Source organism: Xenopus tropicalis, chromosome 4 (genome assembly GCF_000004195.4).
Source record: "Xenopus tropicalis strain Nigerian chromosome 4, UCB_Xtro_10.0, whole genome shotgun sequence".
Lineage (NCBI taxonomy): Eukaryota > Metazoa > Chordata > Amphibia > Anura > Pipidae > Xenopus > Xenopus tropicalis.
The window spans coordinates 108,738,615-108,759,335 of NC_030680.2; the positions used below are offsets into that span (position 1 = coordinate 108,738,615).

Genomic DNA, 20,721 nt, shown 5'->3' on the forward strand with positions numbered 1-20,721 from the left:
GGTGGCTTTTTTCTTGCTTAGAGAGCAAGTTTCCAAGGTCCTGTTACTGTTGAGGCCTAAAGTATAGTATTTTTGTATTTACTTTGTTTTTTCAGTTTCAGAGCTATTTACTGCCTATATAATGGATTTTGTAACAATAGCGCCACCTATCAGTTGCTGTCACTGTACAGCCAAAGAGAGAACTTCAGAATGAAAACAGGGATGTGTTCTGCTCAGAAAGGAGATGGGAAGGGGCATCTAAGGCCAAGTTTTTAGCCCCCCCCCAGTGTTTCTAGCCATAGTCCTACACCTCTGGCTAACACTCTTCTTCATTAAACCAGCCCAGAGTAGTTTATGCTGGGCACCACACTGCCATTATCTTCCCATGGATCCCCTGTGGCAGTGCATGTGGACTACTTTACATTTGTTGAGTATTCTGTACTGTGCATGCAGCTTTCTAGAAACAGCACAGGAAATGCCTGGAAGGCTGGCAAAATATGGCAGCATAATTACCCTGGATAATGGGTAAGAGCTAAGTGAATATAACCACAGGAGGATGCCTAACAATTTGGTGCTCCATCAGTGATTTTAGGTTTTGTGCTTCACAGCAATAAATATTCCAATGTTAATTTTTTATTATGTGAATGCATCATTACTTTTTATTTCCCCTGCCTCCTGCTCCCATCAGAAGGACTCTCCCCAAATCTTTAAAAGACCAACCACACCCACTTACTGGCATCTTTTTTTTGGTCCTTCTGCTTTTGCTCCCACTAGAAGCAAAATTTTCTTTTTAACCTCAGGAAATCATTGGACCTGACCATAAGGCCTCCAAGCAACAGGGTTTTTTTGGTGGATGGGTCCCCAGCACATTACCCCATAGCTTGGGGTATTCTGGGGTCCACCTCCTGGATCAGGTAGGGCACTGTTGTGCAATGTTTGGTAGCCATGTCTGCCTGTGTTTCAGTTGCCTTCCTGTATTGCCATCAGAGCATTTGGTGGCAAGTGCTTGTCCCCTCATGTGTGTGCCCTCCAGGCCTGCCCAAAAGGCATCCTGTGGCAATGGTGTATGTGGCCCCTACACCCCAGCAGTTGCTTTAGGTTACGTGTCTGTGCAAACCCCAGATGCGTATAATCATGGGATGCCTATGGCTGTACAGCTCCCAGCATTAGAAAATGAAGGTGATTCCTCCCACTCTCTAACTCAGCCGCCCAGAATGCTGTTCTTTTAAAAAAAACAAAAAAAACTTTAAACACTTATTCTCTGGTGTTACTGTTCCTTTAAACCAGTAGCCCTAATGGATATAGGTAATTGGGCTTGCATGTAATGTTCCTATGCTGACCTGCAGTATGCTGAGTTCTGGGTAATTGCTTGCTCACCTGAATCTAGGTTGCATGGCTAGAAGGCTCTGTCTAGGTACCTTTCAAGATGGGGGCACTCTGGCGGTTTCTCTTTGTCCATAGATTTTTCACATTTTGTTGATGCTCTTTAGAGATAAAGGTTTTCCTCATGAAGCTTGGTCACTCCTGGACTGGGGTTTAGAATACATTCTGGTTTTGAGTACACTTGGTCATCTGTCCCAATAAAGATCTAGTCTGATGGATTAACAGCCATTCTGACATTACTGGTATAACCAAGTAGTCAACCCAGTCCCAGGGTCTGCTTGATTTATGGTGTTTATATGGGATGGTTCTACAGGTATAAATATGTTCTTATATGTAGGATGAAGACCGACTTGTTTATGTGCGTGAGTCTGGCCATATGCCTATGTGCTACAGCCTGTCTCGTGATGTGATTGCCTTTTGAGCATCTCTGGGGTTGTTTTATTTTGGTCCTGAAAACTTTAGAGGTAACCAGGTAGACCTTTCTCATAAGGTTGCTATGGTCTGTCTTCCAACAATGGTTCTTTTATTGCTGGATAAGAAGCTGGTACTAGTAATGGGTTTTCCATTGTTAGTTCCCGCACACTGGATCCTACACTGTGTAGGTGCTTCTCACCCCAGGTGCCCGTGAACTTTATTTCTTTGGGATCAGCTTTCGGTTAAAGCAGATCTGATTACTAGACAACTGTGTCTACCTTTAGTCTGTATGTATTGTACATGCCTCATGTACAATACATACATACCTATTCAAGGCCTGTGTTGGGGGTTCTCCCTTCTACTAAGCCTTTCTTACAGGTGCCTTGCAATCTGCACTAAAACTGAACATAGATGTGGTGTATGCCTCCTGGTGAGTAGGGGAGTAAGTATTTCTCATTTCATTTCCAGGGTGTCACCTATGTTTTTCTCAGTCTGGTAGCACCTCTTATTCTGGGGTATAGGGTCTATACCAGGGATCCCCAACCTTTCTTATTCGTGAGCCACATTCGAATGTAAAAAGACTTGGAGAGCAACACAAGCACCATAAAAGTTCATGGAGGTGCCAAATAAAAAGGGCTAAGATTGGCTATTAGGTAGCCTCTATGCACAGTCAGCTTACAGGGGGCTTTATTTGGTAGTAAATCTTGTTCTTATTCAACCAAAACTTGCCCCCAAGTCAGGAATTCAAAAATAACTACCTGGTTTGGGGGCACTGAGAGCAACATCCAAGGGGTTGGGGAGCAACATGTTACCCCTGAGCCACTGGTTGGGGATCACTGCTCTATACTGTAGGATTATTCTTATCCTTGTCTTATTCTGGAGCTTCCACCTGGAAGCGTTTTATGTAAACTTCAGAGATTACATATTGTGGGCTCTCTTCATTGTTAGAGTATTCCTTATTACAGATTTCTGATAGAGCCTTTTGCCCTCCCATTGGGACAGAGTAGCTTGCTATATCCCGGTAAGTATTGACGCGGAGTTAATCTAAGAAAGGAAGATCATGGTAATTATAAAACAATCTTCCCTTTTCCAGAAAGCATGGGCTAAAGGTTTTAAAGGAGTGGTTCACTGTAAAGTTAACTTTCAGTATGTTATAGAATTCCCCATTCCTAGCAAATTTGCATTTGGGTTTGGGTCTTTTTTTTTATAGTTCTCTGACTCTTTCCAGTTTTTAAATGGGGGTGACTGACCCTGGCAACTAAAAACTATTGCTCTGTGAGGCTACAATTTAGTTGCTTTTTACAACTTATCTTTCTGTGCAGACCCACTTCTATTCATATTCCCAATTCTTGTCCAAATCACTGCCTGGTTACTAGGGTACTTTAAATTTCAGTGTCTAGATCCTACTTAAAGTTAATTTAAACAACCCCTTTTAGTTGGATATAAAGCCTCATCTGGATGACTGACAGACTTGCAATTTACATGAGGACTTATGTTTTCATCAAAGATTTAGAAGAGAAAAGAATCAGAATGAAGGGCACCTTTACCTTGAAATCTTTGTTACAAGAGCATTTATCAGAAAACCAAGCCCCCCACCCCGCCTCAGCTTCCCTTGTTATTATAATGATACCTAATATTCCACATTTCAGCAATTCTGAGCAGGTATCAACTCATTAGTTATTTCCACCCAATGTTCCCACAAATTTCCTTTTTCTTTGTTTGCAAACTTTCTTATCTGCCATTTAAAAAATCCATGTATAGAAAAATAGGTCTAAATACATGTTCCAGGGGCATGAAAGTTAAGCATTTGTACCTTCACAAACAACAAAACAAAGATTTTAAAATACACAAATGAATACATATTTATATAAAATATTTGAAGTTAAGACAGTGACAAGCATTGGCCAGTAGACTGGCAATAATCACATTTCCCATTTAGTATTGCAGGGCCCAGACTGTGTTCAGCTTGTCGGCATCGCTGATGAATTGGTTACTGTTCAGTTCAGACACAACAAAACCTATTGCAGTGCAAATCCACACCAAGCTGGGAGTTCAGCAGGCAGAAATAACAGTGCTTATATTGCCTGCAGTGGTCAGGAAAAAGGAGCATGGGCTGGGAAGTATGCAGACTGGGGAGGTGCTGTCTTGCTCTGTGTTACTGAAAGGAGAGAGGGCTTGACATGCTCTGTCAAGAAAAAAAAAATGAAATAAGGTCAATAATTCCATCATTTACTGTACAAATGTCCACAATAAAAAAAAATATAATAATATTTGGTAGCAAACCCCCCTGCCTGTAACCATTACTGGTGCTTAGTGTTTTTTCTTTTGTTTTTTTTTTCTTTTTTAACATGACTTATCACAAATTATATTGAAATAACATTGCCACCTACTGATCAGTTCCGCTACCTGTGCTACAGCTGGGAAAACATTTCTGAAGCAGAGTGGTAGGTAAGTCCTGATGCTGCTTTGGCCTCCCCTCTCCAGATATCTTCTACTGAAGTCCAGAATGGACCAGCAGGTGGCACTGTTGTTTAATAATTACACAGATATAGAAAAGCTGCAAGAAAACTCCACATTTCAGGAAGGCCTACTCCTATTGTGCATTAAATTAAAAAAAAAAAAAAAAAAAAAACGATTTCCTTTTTCACTATAATAATTACCTTGTACTTGATGGTAAAAAAGCTGCATGAATAAATATTGCTGTCAAAATGATCCTAATGCAATGTTTTAATGTTGATTATTAGCAGACAAGGTATGGTGATCCAAATTATGGAACGACAGCTCCTTTCTATAGAAAACCCCAGGTCCAAAATATTCAAGGTAATAGATCCTATTAGTATTAAAATATCTTAAAATCTAGAAAAAATGAATCTTAATTGGAATTCTGCTTAGAAAAGCTCCCTGATCAATTTTACATTTATTTGTTTTGAGGGCTTGAGGATATCTTTTAAAGATCTCCTGATATCTACACAAAATATACAATGGTATTTAGATCCGCATTCATTGTTTATAATCACTCCTGGGGGCTTTTTTGAAGTGTCCGTCAGTTCAATATGGCCCTTCAGAAAGCACTGATAATCTCATGATGCCATGCACACTCAAGGCACCCAAGTTCCACATGCAGCAAAGCAACTCCAGAACATCAGAGAAACTTCAAATGTTTGACTGTACTAATGTGTTCTTTTCACTGAAGGCTTCATTCTAACCCCATTATAAACAGATTTGCTTTACTAAAAAATTCTAACATTGCCCAATCTATTCACAGGATGGCCTCCAAGAAGGATGTTTGCTTGGTCCTGTGTGTTTGAGCATTTATGTTTCACTGTCAACAGCTGGATCTCCTACCATAGGGCCCTCTTTCATTGACTTGGTGAAAGCTGGTGTGAATTTAAACTGTTCTACTTTGTGTCTGAAGGTCAGCTTGAATCTGGCAATAGATTGAGGTTTTTTTTTAAAGTTCAAACAAATCCTTCTCCACAATCTTTGATCAATGTTATTCTTGCATCCACAGCCTACAGTGCCATAGGCCTCAAACTTCTTGATTACATTACATATGGTGGATAAAGAAAAATTAAAGGAGAACTAAAGCTTAACTAAAGAAGTAGGCAAAAACGTTGTAAGATATGTTTTGGACTTCTGTACAAGCCCAAGGCAACCACAGCCCTTTAGCAGGGAAAATCTGTGCCCCCAAAGATGCCCCAGTAGGGGGCATTCACTACACATGCTCTGTGCTGCTGTCACTTACTGAGCTTATGGACCAACACACAGTATCGAAGTTGAAAAAACAGCAGCACTCCGGTTATGTTGAAAAAAGTGACTTTTACTCAAGTGCACAAAGCAACATTTCAGGATTCAACCCAGCCCTTTATCAAGCCTAATACTACAAATACAATCAAGTGTTATATACCCACAGGAAGAGGAGGAACCATCACTCCAATTGATTTTACTGAGCATGTGTGTGTCACAGACACTTCCCAAAATTGGGAGTTCCTGTGACAAGTTTTAAGTCCTGGATCATTGCTGCTATTGATAAGCCAAAACTTTAGGCTTGTGCATTGAGTACAGCATATAAAAAGCATCACATTTTAGTCTTTTCTCCTGAAGGTAACTTCACGCGACTTTGGAAAACCAAAGTGATATGAAGGCCTTTCCACTGGTGACTCCTATTGTTAACAGTGGAAAGGTATTTCAGAGCGGTTAGTCTCCCACAATAGCAGAGATTCATTGTGGGTGCCTAACGATCTGTGGGACATTAGCATTTTGAAGAATTACATTTGAAGGAGAAAGAAAGGTCAAAACTAAGTAAGCTTTATCAGCCATAAACACTCACAGAAACACTGCACTGAGTCGTCTATCAAAAGAAACAAAGTATTGCTTTTCTTCTTTTGTGTATATATGTTCTTCTGTGTCAGACTTCCAGCTCTCAGAAGATTATTCAGGGCATGACACGAGTCTGCTCAGTGTTCTCCTCTTTCCCCCTCCCAACTGTGCTGTGTAATCAGCGCTAACAGCTGAAGCACAAAAGCTAAGCCAAAATGGCAGCTGCTATCTTAAACAGGGAGCTTTTAGGGCTGTTCATCAGGTATGGTAAAACTTTCTGCAGAATAAATATAGCGTTCTAGCTTGCACTATTGTAACTCATCTATTGGCAATAACATGCCAAAATGTCATTCCATCTCCTTGAAGATTCAGCTATTTATCATTACAATACCATTTTAGACAAGGATACAAGTGTCAGGCAATAAAAAGACTTACCTGTGAATGGGGCAACATTCTGGTTGAGTCCCTGCAGAGGTGCTCCACCTTCCCTCTTCTTTAAGTACTTTAGGTCCAAACCTATGACATTTCCACTGAAAGAGACATAACCAGAACACTGTAATAAACAAGTATAAAGAGTTTAAGGCACTAACAGGCCCCTCCCCATAAATTGGTTTTGCTACCTGTACCCCCATGCTGTGTAGCCATGTCACAACATAAGCAGATAAACACACCAACATATAGAAGTACATAGCAAATTACATCAAGCACAAACATACATAATTCCCCAGCAAGCTAAATATATACCTACTGAGGGTGCAGGCTAATACCGCCATACTCTGTACTGGGCTTGTACCACTGCTGTCCAGGGGGGTGTATTGTCAAAAATACTATGGTACCGTATTACCCCCAAATGGATACATAGTAGAAAAGAAGATCTCACCCGCACACCCTGGCACTCCAATGATGCAAAGCTTGGTGCACAAATGCTGGAGGGATCGGCGCCCTCCCAAATAGTCTAGACAAAAATTAAGCACCCACACTCAAAGCAGATACAAGCAGGGTAAGCCCTTGCAAGTTGCACATTCGCAATAAACTTGCAAGGGCTTGTCCTGCTTGTATCTGCTTTGAGTGTCGGTGCTTAATTTTTGTCTACCATATTACCCCCACTCACCCAGTGGACCAAAGGGGATGCCATTTTTGCTATTAATGCAGGTTTTTTAAAGGGATCCTAAAGCCCTAGTAATTATTGTACACAGTGCTGGTAAGAAATCCTGTGCATGACAGTTGTGACATAACCGATTTGTTAGGTACAGGCACAGCAGATGACTCTATATGTTATATTATGAATTAATAAGCAGTAACCCATAGCAAGCAAACACAACACTTTGATTACTATAACTGGAAGACACAGGCAGATTTACATTGTATTAAAACCTGCCAAGCTTGTGTATAAAGGGTGGCAAGCCACAATTGCCATTCTACAGTCAGATAGAAAAGACCAGAAAACTTAACAAATCAAGATTTCTATGTAAGATTACGTTTTTTGCAGTAAAAGGCGAGACACCTACTTTTCTTTATTTGTGATGGAAGATCGCTGGGTTGCTGAACACTGCAGATTTGATTTGGGGTAGGAAATGTTGTACTGACCCTGCAGAGCATAAACTTTATTAAAGAGTCACAAGGATTTTGGACATCAGACACAACCAATATTCAATAATATATATATTTTTTACCAATTATAGCAATACAGTAGCAGTTAGTATCCAACAAGAAAGCACTATCCATAACAACATCCGGCTGTTCGGACATCACTATTTAGTACCTGGCGTGGTGGATGAGCATCAAGTGAAGGCTGGTTAGATGTAGCAGCAACGGGGATAAAGGATTTGGACTGGTACGAGGTAGGAAGGGGGTAGGTCATCCGAGCAGCAAGAATAGGTGCCCTATTGTCCTGATATTAAGGCAGAGAAATAGTCACATTCAGGTAATTGTTGCTATAATAACCCCCTGTTGCCCAAATCTATCAGTAAAGTTCAGCTCAAAGCAAATATGGAGGGCATAATACATGCATTTTCTCAGAAACCTTCATGTCTAACTGGTGTATTTAAGCATCTATATCCAGAAGTAAAAGCTGCTTTAGGAACACTCACTGCTTGGCTGGGTAACACAGATGTCTTCAGAGGTAAACTGCTGGGATTAGTGCCTTCTGACTGGTACTCATTAAGCTGCCTGTTCAGCCAGGATATCACTGTAAATGGACAATGCAATACCTTATATGGATAACTGCGTCTTTTATCTACTATTCAGACTATCAGAGTATTTTTTGCACACTGAACATTACACTTGTATGTATGTATGTATGTATGTATATCTATTTATAAATTGCTACTTACTGTATGTATGCAGCGCTGTACAGTAGACTTATAGGAACTTGTAGTTTAGTCATTGGCTGTAGAGTAATGTCATTGTATTCACTTACCATTTTCATTAATTCGGAGCTTCTCTTTGCTGTCCATAAGATTCTGCTCAGTTTGCTGAAGCTGTTCCTGTAGTTTGTCAAACTGATACACAACATAAGAACAACATATGAACACCCTCTAACATTGTGACAACATTTCCATTACTCCAAGTTACCACTGTTTAGCCATTTACAATAATGGATGGGATGCATGGCTGAACAGAGAGTTACATTTATTCTCCTCTTTTCCAGCTTAGCTTTTTTAAATACTAAGGCAAAAAATACCCCAACAAAAATATGTTAAAGGAACAGTAACACTAAAAAATGAAAGAGCTTTAAAGTAATAAAAATATAATGCACTGTTGCCCTGCACTGGTAAAACTGGTGTGTTTGCTACAGTAACACTACTATAATTTATATAATAAGCTGCTGTGTAGCCCTGGGGGCAGCCATTCAAGCTGGAAAAAAGGAGAAAAGGCACAAGTTACATAGCAGATAACAGATAAGCTCTGTGGAATACAATAGTGTTTTATCTGTTATCTGCTATGTGCCTGTGCCTTTTCTCCTTTGAATGGCTGCCTCCATGGCTACATAGCCGCTTATTTATATAAATTATAGTAGACTTTCTGAAGTAAACACACAACTTTTACCAGTGCAGGGCAGCAGCACATTATATTTTAGTTACGTTTATACACTTTCATTTTTTGGTGTTACTGTACCTTTAAAGGGAATCGCCACCCAATAAATATGGCATAAATACCTTTTTTAAGTATTAAAAAAGTCTCTTTGTATTTACATTCCCTGCACTCCTGGCTCCTGAAAACAGTATTTGGGCAGAGAGCCACCTTTATGAAAACGTTATATTCTTCACTATAGATTGTGCTGCTTAAAATGAAACAGAGTGGAAGATTTTTGGTCTAGGCCTCTCCCAAGAGTTTCCTTCTTCCTTCTTATATCCCTTAATAACTCTCCTCTGTAATGTTTACATCTCTAGATCATATTACTTCTCATACTTCATCAGAAGCATAACAAGTCACCCTTGTTACAGGGTCTATGCTCACCTCTTCTTGTCTTAGCCGCAAATTCTGCTTGACTTCCTGCAGCTGCCTCTGTTCCTCCTGGATCTGCTTCTCCTTCTCTGCCAGAATTTTCTCCTGCTGCACAGTCACAGCATTCTTCAGTTTTAACTTACTCATCAGGTTCTTCATGTCACCCTGCAGCTTCTTAATGATATTATTGGCCTTTAGAAAAAAAAAAAAACAATAATGACATTACAGCGAAGAATCAGCATTCTTACTGAGTTTAGTGACTAATTTTACACTTCCAAAAATGACATTAAATGGATTAAAGAGTCTTGTATCTTCTATACAATTTAGTTCAGACTAAAACCACTATACCGGGATACACTGTCTTTGGGTGAAGTTAACTGAACTAGTAACACTTTTGCATAACTCATTTTTCACCATTTACATTGTTTGTGTAAATAGATTCTTAAAGGACATAGAAATTCACTAGTTGGGGGTGCTAATATGTTAGACAACCCCCAACAAATTCAGTTGCTAAGTTTTCTTTCCTGGGCTTGTGCTCCTTTTAGGAACAAAAATGCAGTGGCTGGGGAAAAAAGTAAGTGTTGCTCTACCATCATACTCTCCTCTCCCATGGACCCTAATGCATACTTAGACACAGGCATGTGCAGTAGAGTAAATCTAGATAGAGTATTTTTATGGATTGTAGAGTATTTTGTATAATGTGCAGATACAAGTTTAAGTTTGCCCAGGGAACACCAGGGAATAGTAAGATGGTGCCAAGTTGTTGCACTACTTTTGTATCTGACTGGTGTATTTTTTTTCTAAGACGATCACAGGATGGAAGAAACAAAGTTAACTCAATTGCTAACATATTGGCACTCCAAGTGAATTTGGCTTTCCTTGTCCTTGGGTGGGGGCATATTCTGAAGTATGAGACATATGTAAATATACCAAGCTATAGCAATATACTGTAAATACATTGCGATTCTCACCTTCAGAAGCTCTGCAGACAAGGATTTTATTGTAACTTCCAGCTTCCCAAACTGCAATTGCCTTTTCTCAGCGGTGGCTTCTAAAACAACCTGTTAAATAAATATACTCTGAATTAAAATTCTACAGCCAGTAGGGGTGTCGCATAAACAGGATACTGTAACACATTCTGACCAGAATTAATTTCTTTGGCAACATTCACAAATGGGTCAATTATCTTACTACAGCAAATGGACAGGACTTTCTACTAACATTTATTAGGCACCCCTATTTTTCCCCCCATTCAAATGTTCCATGTAAGGTTAAGTTATAGCTAGTAGGTATCACAAAAGATACCATTAACTTCTTGGCCTGTATGCAGATACCTTTCTAAATCATAAAGAATGGTGCAAACACATGTGTAAGCTCATCTCAAGCGTAGTTTAAATGCTAATAAGTCCATTGGCACTAGTGAATAGCTGTCACAGGTGACTAGAAAATGCCTTTAGGAGACAGCATCCTTAATCAGTGTAAGGTCCTGTAGTTGTTTCAAAACTGAAGCTCATTAGCACTTAATTTCTTTCCCCTGTACAGACCTATTTAGTACTATACAATTGGAAATAACATATTTAAATATATATATATGTATTATAGGTTTATATAGGTTATTTCCAAACCTATAGTTCAAAGTAAATAACTGAACCACAATTCATATCCAATGAACATTGTCAATTAACAGTGTGACAGCATGTAACCAAGCAAGAGTCATTCTTGTATCCAACTCCTACCTTTTGCTCTTGGGTTGCTGCAAGCACCTCATTGCTTCGCAAAACTAGCTGCTCCTTGTCCTTCAGTTCCTGTTCTATAACAGCCAGTCTTGTCTGCAGACGATTCAACTCCTTATCCTTCTCATGGCACTCAGCATCCAGTGTTGTGTTCTCCCTTTTCAGGGATACAATCTGCTGCTGGGCTCTCTGAGTTTCCTAAAACAAACACAATAAATAAATGGGTAAAAGTTTTAAAGCACAGCCTGCAAATAGAGAGGTGCTATAATATGGAGCGAGACTGCCATTAAATTTGATTACTGAAAACATCTCAATGCAGATATATATATATCTGCATTGAGATGTTTTCAGTAATCAAATTTATGTTTTTATAATACGTGTGCATGTGGAAACATGACCTTTAAGAACTTAGAAGGAACACTGGCTTAAACAAAGTCATTCATATATATTACATAATCGTGCTGTTTACAATAGTTATTAATACAGGTGACAGGTATATTATTCATGTATCTTAATCTAAAAAAAAATCAAATAGATCATTTACTGCACTGAAGGTATTTGCAAAGTTCTAAATATTAGTGCAAATCATTTTTTTTTGTTACCCACAATGCAGTGTTTTCCATGACTATAAATATTCTGGAATCCTAGAATGTAAAAATTTTATGCAATGCAAATTGTACCATCTTCATCAATATGAATGCAAAAATTGAGACCGTCTCATAAATGTGCCTCTAGTTGTGGCACTGTTGACATGGCACATTTCAATAAGAAGTTGAGTTTAAATCAGAAGTTGTTTTGGGGCAACCTGCTCCAGGTTTCCTGGCTCCCAAGCTTTCTGCACCTTGCACTCAGTTCTCCTTACCAGCATTTATTCACTCTTTGATAAGAAGTAGAAGTACAGTATAAGAGTGCTAAAATGTAAACTGCTTTAGTAAAAGGAATTTTGACTGGTGCAGTTTGAAGAGGATATTTGGGCCCAACAATTGCATATCAGCTTTCAAATGTTTTAAATTTAATAAGCTTGCCAAATTGTATTGTAATGCTGTTATATTGTCTAATATGCCCATTATATTTAGCCAAGCTAAAAAGGCCACAGTCACACGTGGTGTACCGAACCATTTTGTGGACATGCATCCACAGCTCTGTGTAGCTGCACTGACAGGCATCACATTTTTCAGGCCAATATCCACTCTGTGTAGCTTCACTCAGGGTGACACCCTACACTAGCTACACTAAGCTGTGGATGAGAGCGGATCTGATTCTCTCCACCTGCCTACAAAACACAGTCAGAGAAAAGGAGACAGTACTCCATGTGTTATTGTGGCCTAAGAGAAGTAAACTTGTTACCTCTTCTAGTCCTTGGTATTTAGCGCGGAGCTCGCGGACTGTAGACTCTGCCTTGTACCTCTTCTCTAGTGTCTCTTTGTTAGAGCTTTCCAGCTCGGTAAGCCGGCTCTGTGTTTGTTGAATGGTTCGCTGGTAGGAGCTCTCCAGTTCCTTTCTCTGGTGTTCATACTGTTGCAGTAAGTGAGCGTGAGCCTAAGGAAAAGACACCAAGTATCCTGAATGTCTGGCAAGGTCAAAATACAAAATGAAACATACTAACTATAGAGAGCTATCCCTGACAATGTCAAGTTTCTAATAATAATTTCTAAATAAGATAGGCAAGCTGATTAATAAGGATAAAAATAACGGATAATTATTACCAGATTAATTAGATTAAAACCAGATTAATACAAGAAATGGTTGTTTAAAAGTTATGCAACCAATTTAGGTAATTTAATAATCTGCAGTACAGTAGTGCTGATACACTATAATTAGTGATGGGTAAAATTTTTCACCAGGTTTCGGAAAGATCCCTTAACCGGAAAACCACAGGTCCCAAGCATTCTGGATAATGGGTCCTATAGCTGTACGTTGTACTTGATCCCAACTAAGATATAATTAATTCTTATTGAAGGCAATACAAGCCTATTGGATTTATTCAATACTTATATTATTTTTAGCAGACTTAAGTTATGGAGATCCAAATTACAGAAAGATCCCTTATCCAGAAAACCCCAGGTCCCCAGCATTCTGGATAACAGGTCCCATACCTGTACCTGAAGTATGAAACCAATACTACTATGTGATGTAGATCTAAAACCTATAATTCTGAAAATTATTCAAAATATGGAAAGACAATTTCCCAAAAAGTTCTATAATCTAGAAAACATATGATCTAGGGCCTTTATGTGATTAAGGCTACTAAAAAAATGCTTTGATTTGTACTAGCTTGGATATCATAAAATATAACATACCATCATAAAAAAATTATCAGTCAAAAATGATGAATGAATACATCTTAAGACAGAATATGGCATTGCTGTATGTTGGAGCTTTCTGGGTAATGGAGTTCAAGTTATTACTTCCCTTACCCGTAGTACAAGATTTTAAAGGAATACTGTCATGGAAAAACATTTTTTTCAAAATGCATCAGTTAATAGAGCTTCTCCATCCTGCATTGAAATCCATTTTTCAAAAGCACAAAAGATTTTCTTATATTTAATTTTTAAATTTCACATGGGGCTAGTCATATTCTTTATTTCCCAGGGTGCCACAGCCATATGACTTGTCCTCTAATAAAGTTCAGTCATTCTTTTCTGCTGCGCTGCAAGCTGCAGAAAAGGTATATGGTGTCGTGACCCAATGATATATCAGAAAGAAAATTGCATTCATTAGGTGCTCTGCAGCTCCCCACAGATCATAGTAATAAATGCATGTCTTGATCTACTGAGTTACCGCACAAAAGGTATAAACAGTTTAAGAAAACAATAAGTCCTGGCACTCTGCAGGTGCAATTATGAGCTGCATAGAAATCCATGTACCTTCTGGGTCTGCTCTTTCTCACTTGCCATCTCTGCAGTGTGTTGATTAGTCAAGGCAGTAACCTGAAGTGAGCGTTCACTTTTCACTCTGTCCAACTCCAGACTCTTCTCAGACAAGGTCTGCGTGAATTTAGCAGCAAATTAATATGACAAAATGTTAGTATAATCAAGATGTAAACTAAATTTTCCTACAAAAGAATTTTCTGCTCTAAATATAAATGTTCATGTGTTATTGCACAGTACATGTTACTAAGTATTAACAAGACATTTACTACAAAACAGAATCTGTAAAAAGACACAACAGGGGTAAGGTGGAAAGTGAAAAAATAGGCACAAACCAGAGTTTTCAGTTTGCATCATACAATGAACTTTCCTTAATTGCCACAGCATTCTGTGCCTGTGCTCAGTTGTGGAGCAAAGTGCAGCCAGACCCCGGACACTATTTAAAATAAGCACTAAGGGGTGTGCTTTGGAGCCATTGAAAACTTGGTTTGCTGCGGCTCGTAAAAAAGGGAGAAAGACAAGAGCAAGGTAACCAAGAGTTAAAAGGGGTGTATTCTATGACAGGGAAACGACTATTAGTATGCTATTGAATCTGAAGGCCTGTTTTTGTCCCAAACAGCTGCAATCAAGGACATAAAGTCTGCCCTGCAGGCTGTCAAGGCTTCTGTTGCAACTTCTGTAGCTGAAAACCAGTAAGCCTCTGAGTGATACCACATTCCCACTTTCCCTAGTTGTGTAAGCCCTGGCTGATTTTTTTATTCAGGGACCATCATATCAATATGGTTTTTTCTTTACTTTTATTTTTGTTTTACTTGCTTCAGCCTTACCTTCTGAGTGCTGAGCAGTTTTTGGTTAAGATCCTCCACTGTTTTAGTCAAAGTCTGCTGTAAAATATTTTTTTCATCCTAAACAAATATAAATCAATGAAATAAACATATATATTCTATGTTTTATTATGAATCAAAACAACAAATTTTATCATTCAGAAATTTTTCAGAATTTTTACAACCTTAATGCTCCTTAAGCATGTAGCCAGGTAAGCCTTAATTTCCAAGTCATTTGCAGGGAGAAGTCGAAGTGACAAATGGGTTAAAAGCTTAAATGCATTGGTCTCTATGACATCAAGTTGTGCAGGAGAGCCACCAAGGACAGAGTTAGATGGAGACAGTTGTAGCAGAAATCTGCAAGGGAAAGTATACATGTTTAAATATAAGTTTATGTTGCAAAAATAGCAGTCAGCCATGGTTTACAAAATTTGAATGCAATCATTGAAATGCAGAGTAGAACCTTGGACCAGAATGTATTTCCAATAAAGTTAAGTTACAGACAGTGTCCATCTTTGGACAACGAAATGCAAGACACTGGATAAAGCAATAAGGCATCTATTTGTTTTTAAAGGAGAAGGAAACTCTAATGAGGCATTGTATTGCCAATAGGTAAGTCACAATAGTGCAAGCTAGAACACTATATATTTATTTTATAGAATGTTTTACCATACCTGAGTAAACAGCTCTAGAAGCTCTCTCTGTTTAGCATAGCAGCTGCCATTGTAGCTTGGTTTAATGTCACTTCCAGACAGCAGCATGCAGGCAGTTAACAGCTCTTAGCTCAGATTACAGCTGAGAGGGGAGGGGGAGAGCGGAAACAGGAGCAAACTGATCAGGCTCGTGCAGTGCCCTGAAGGATTTTGCTAAGAGAAGGAAGTCTGCCACAGAAGATCAATGTGGTGTTCCTTTTCAGAGGACTCAGAGCAGCAGTTCTGTAAGCCTTTCTGTTAAAGATTACTTAGTTTTTAACTTTCCTTCTCCTTTAAGTCCTTTTTCCAGTCCAGTATAAAAAAAATGTAAACAAAAGCCAAATACAGGGCTGGGAATATTTAAATGCACAGCATTTAAGCATTAACCCCAAATTGCTATTTTGGGCTGCCCTAGCAATGCCAGCTCGACAATAACATGCTAAGTTTCTTAGTTTATTTACCTTGGTGTCTCTTTGTTTTCTTCCTGGATACACAAACAAATCAAATCAATAAATTTCTGGGGGAATGCAGTGAAATCAATTAGAAGCCCTTGCTGAATCTTCAAGCTGCAGTAAAGTAAGAAAACACAAATATATTACTAGTAGTAGCACACCAAACATCACACACTGTGTATGGTTCTTATTGCTAGGGTATTATGTGTAATATTCATTACAGGTATGGGACCTGTTATCCAGAATGCTCGGGACCTGGGGGTTTCCGATTACAGGATCTTTCTGTAATTTGAATCTCCATACTTTAAGTCTACTAATAAAATCATTTAAACATTAAATAAACTCAATAGGATTGTTTTGCCTCCGATAAGGATTCATTATATCTTAGTTGGGATCAAGTACAAGGTACTGTTTTATTATTACAGAGAAAAAGGAAATCAAATAATTCTAATTTTAAACAATGCTTATGATGGAGTCTGTGGGAGATGACTTTTCTGTAATTCAGAACCTTCTGGATAACAGATTTCCGGATAATGAATCCTATACCTGTATTGGTATAAAACTAAAATGAGTTAGGTTATGCTATATTTTAAGTAAGAAAATTAAGTTAAAGCACAATGTAATTTGCCACTTGCACATAAGAATGTTTTTTACCTTTGGAAATCCTCCTCTGATACAACAAGATTATAAAGGAAAAATGGGTCTATGTCATCAGTTAACCGAACCACCATGTCCTGTAAGACAAATAGCCTCAATGGAGAAATCAATGGCACCAATTCCCCTCCAGCCTATACAAAGTGCTTTTAATGATGATTTACAACCTCCTTCTGCATTACTGTAATTTCCAGCTTGACAAAACTGTGATTTTTAGATGCTTTCAGTATTAACAGCTGAGTATGGACTACGCTTACTGACCAAAAATGTGCTATTCAAGAGAACATTGATTTCTGTAATATGAAAACATTACGGTGATATAAATAATATATGAATTGAGAAAATATATATTTACCAGAATAGCATACCCATTAACAGAAACTATCTATACAATAATGTTGTAGTGATATGATACTTAGAAATTGGGAATGCATTTTAAAACTTTAATCACAAAAGTTACAGTTGAACTACTGGCTAGTTCTTGGGTGCTATACCTGAAAACTCTGCTGCGTTATGAACCAAATATGAAAAAAACAAATTAATTCCAACCAGAACTAACAACAAATTGTGATGTGCAAGTTTAAAACAAAAAAACCAGTGTGAAATGCCAGCAAACAGTTATCCCACTTCATAATGAGAACAGACATGTTATTAGGGCACATTACCATAATTAGCAAATGACAGAATTACTCACTCTATTAATTAAAGGACAAGGAAACATAAAAACACTGGGGTGTGTGTGCCCCACCCCCGTGAATACTGTGTTGTAGAGTAAAATTTGCAATTTTAAAGTTAAAGTCTTTACTGTGCATGTGTGTGCCCAGAACACCCAAATAGGATCACTAGGGCAATAGTGTGCCTCGAGAGCAGCACCCTGGCTTGTCAAGTTTGTTAAGTTAGCAATGATATTCAATCAGGGTGCCTAACACACGGGCACCCACTCCCAGTAAATTTACATTCTCTTGTCCTTTAATAAATGACTTTCCCTCCTATCTAAGGATATAGAGGAATGTGCTAGGTCTGCATAGACTATAGGTTCTAAGATACACACACAAAAGGGTTCAACACAATTGCAGTTACACAGCACTTGTGTTGCATTTGAGGCAAAGTTGCACTTTTGCCATTAGGTGTAAGATGCAAAACACAACACTATGGGTGAAAAAGAGCCCTGAACTTAATAATGGCTTCATTGCTTGTTGAAGCCCATTGATGCTTTACACTTTGCACATCTGAATGAAGTACAAACTAGGATTCGTACAAAGGCCATATGCTTACATGCCACCCCCAGCCAGCCAGTTATGAATACAACTCTGCCAATGAGCAGGTCTTTGCAACTATGTTTTGCACTTTGCACCCTGCCTTACATACAGTAAATGGGGCCTAAAATGAGTAAGATTGTACCTTTTTATGTACAGGGCTTGTAGCAGTATGCATCTCAATGCTGATCCGAACATAAAGCCTCCTGTAAAACAGATAATCAAACATTACACTGATTAGAAACCTAGTTAGTGAAGTATTTAAATGAAATTCTGTCAGCATGAGAATACTTTTCTATAAATGTTTTTCAGAGATAAAGGATTGATTTTTTTAGGAGCTATATGAATTTTATACAAGTGTACAACTGTCTAGCTAGGGACAACTGGCAGATATGGCCTTCCAAGGCATTTTTTTTTTAATGACTGCAAACCTGCAGTCTAGTTTGAACATCATTTGCTTAGGACCAAGGTACCTAATGGGGACATATAGCATTAGTGAACCCGCACCCTAATCTTGTAGGTCCTGATCAATAATATACAGTGCTGTTTTCAAAGGCTTCAGTTCCCTATCAGGTCTACCTAGCTGCTGATTAGTTCCTATCCTACAGTGCAGTGTGCTGAGGGCCAGCAGCTTCCCTGCACAGCCAGCAAAAAGTGGAATTTGTAAGCCCATTCCTTCTACATTTAAAGAAGTATAATGCACATTCCTGTTTTTTACACAATATGTCCCCTTTAACATACTACATGAAGAACGCTAGATAATCTAATGATTTAAATCCAACAAAACAACTACTGCACATACTTGAATTTCAAAAAAGGGGCTTGTATTGCCACAAATCTATAGAGAGGCTACACCATGGGTTATATAAGAGGAACTCACCAATGGAGGAAAATAAATTCTATTTTGTGCTTGTAAAGAGTGTTCATTAGTTTGCTTAGACATATAGCCATCTTTAGCATCACATTTTTTTTACAATAAAAGACATTTGGCTTTCAGTACAAATAAATGGTGCCGTTTTACAGCTTCCTCTGTTCCAGTGGCCTATAAGTTAGCCAGCTACCTACTGCATACAGTGCTTGGCAGGATGCATGCAGAGATATGGGAGTTAACATTGCCAGCTATATCTGTGGAGGCTCCAATTGAGGGGCTTTGGAGTAAAGCAGTGTCGGACTGGGACCCCAGGGGCCCACCAGAAAACCTTCGACCATAGGCCCCACTCTCCAAACTATTTTTCCTCCTTTCCTCGCCCAACCTCTTTATTCTTCAAGTCCCTTTTATTTACATGCTAGCATCTATTCTTCCATCTATTTCTACTCTTTGTTCCCATTCAGAAATAAGGAATGACCATGAAACAGGCCAAATGGTCAGGAGCAGGAGGGCACACTTACACCTGGGCCCACCGGGAGTTTTCCTGGTATCCTGGTGGGCCAGTCCGACACTGGAGTAAAGTATCAAAGGGCTGGCACTGCTCATTTGTACATGCAGCACTAGCAATAGTCAGAAAAGCACATACCGAATTTAGCTTTTCTGCAAAGTGTACAGTCTGTTACTGGCAATGCACATAAAGAGCTCAGGCCTTTCCTGGCAAAAGAAAATACTGCAGAACCACTGCCTGTTCCAAGGTGAGCATTAAAGGCAAACCCTGCAGAACCGTTATAGAATGTGGCAATCAAGCCACAAATATAAGTTTTTAATGTCACCCACAGCCGATCATGCAGCAGCAAGCTTTCAGGGCTTTTTATTCTGGCATTAGGGTTTTTATATAACTGGTTGCAGATTCCAGGCTGAGTAATATACACATCCAATGACAGTCAGAGTTTAAAAGCTCAAGAAGACTTGTAGTGAAATAAACTGCTTGAGGGGGAACCAGGATAAACTGACTGGAGATTTATTTGACTGGTTTCCTTCTTGGTGTAAGTGAGTAGAGTGGAAACCATGCTGTTATACGCTGCACACTGGTACCTCCAGAAACAAACTGGTACTATAAATTCTGCTATATAATACAATGAAAAAAAGTGAATCCTCAGATATTTACCTCTCATCACATTCTCTGTTCCTCAGCAGGATTTTCACTTGCTGGCTCAGCAATTCCTGTATCTGGGACATTTTCCCAGTATATTGTCCCCACTCTGCCCCACTCGCCTTGGCACAGTATCCCTAAAGGTGCTGCTTCGTTTTTGTTCTTACTATTAGAAACCCTAAACTCGTCTCTCTAAATACGTGGCCTTTCCCTTGTTTTCATGTTAATGGAGCGCACCCTGAATATCTGCTATTGTCTGGGCATTCTCACGGCCACTCTCTGGCACCCATGTTACAGCTCACTCAGCGCACAACTCCATCTCCCCCACACCTGTAATCACACGTATACTCTCTACCCGAGGCTTCTCAATAAACCCAGTGGCCGCTCTGCCCACCTTATTCCTTCTGCTTTGGCTTGCACCCCTGCCTTGACCTTAGCACTGACAGCTATCCCGTCAGTAACGCTGTAAGCCACATACACAGCAGCTCTCTTTCGGTAGCATGCACCTCCTGACCAGCTCCTCCAATAAGCTTCCCCTGAGTTATTTCCAATCCATCCGTTTTCTCGTATCGCCTCCTATTTTCTCTCTCGCCTTGTTACGTTCCGCCAATGTTTATCGCGGCACAATTTCCAAATCAACCGCTCTACGTCCTGACGTCATAACGTAGCGGAAGCT

At 39.1% G+C, this 20,721-nt stretch overlaps 1 protein-coding gene across 1 annotated transcript; it reads right to left on the reverse strand.

Annotated features, from left to right (window-relative positions):
* Nucleotides 1-2,466: 2,466 nt before the first annotated feature.
* sass6.2 (SAS-6 centriolar assembly protein) lies at nucleotides 2,467-20,134 on the reverse strand. Its single transcript, NM_001127031.1, is given in 18 exon segments — nucleotides 2,467-2,522; nucleotides 2,992-3,961; nucleotides 6,532-6,626; nucleotides 7,605-7,684; nucleotides 7,859-7,987; nucleotides 8,187-8,284; nucleotides 8,516-8,597; nucleotides 9,556-9,735; nucleotides 10,515-10,604; nucleotides 11,280-11,474; nucleotides 12,624-12,815; nucleotides 14,144-14,263; nucleotides 14,974-15,051; nucleotides 15,156-15,327; nucleotides 16,124-16,228; nucleotides 16,769-16,848; nucleotides 18,170-18,230; nucleotides 20,061-20,134. Coding segments are annotated over 17 exon segments (1,920 nt in total). The 5' UTR covers nucleotides 20,132-20,134; the 3' UTR covers nucleotides 2,467-2,522; nucleotides 2,992-3,869.
* Between the last annotated feature and the right edge of the window lie 587 nt (nucleotides 20,135-20,721).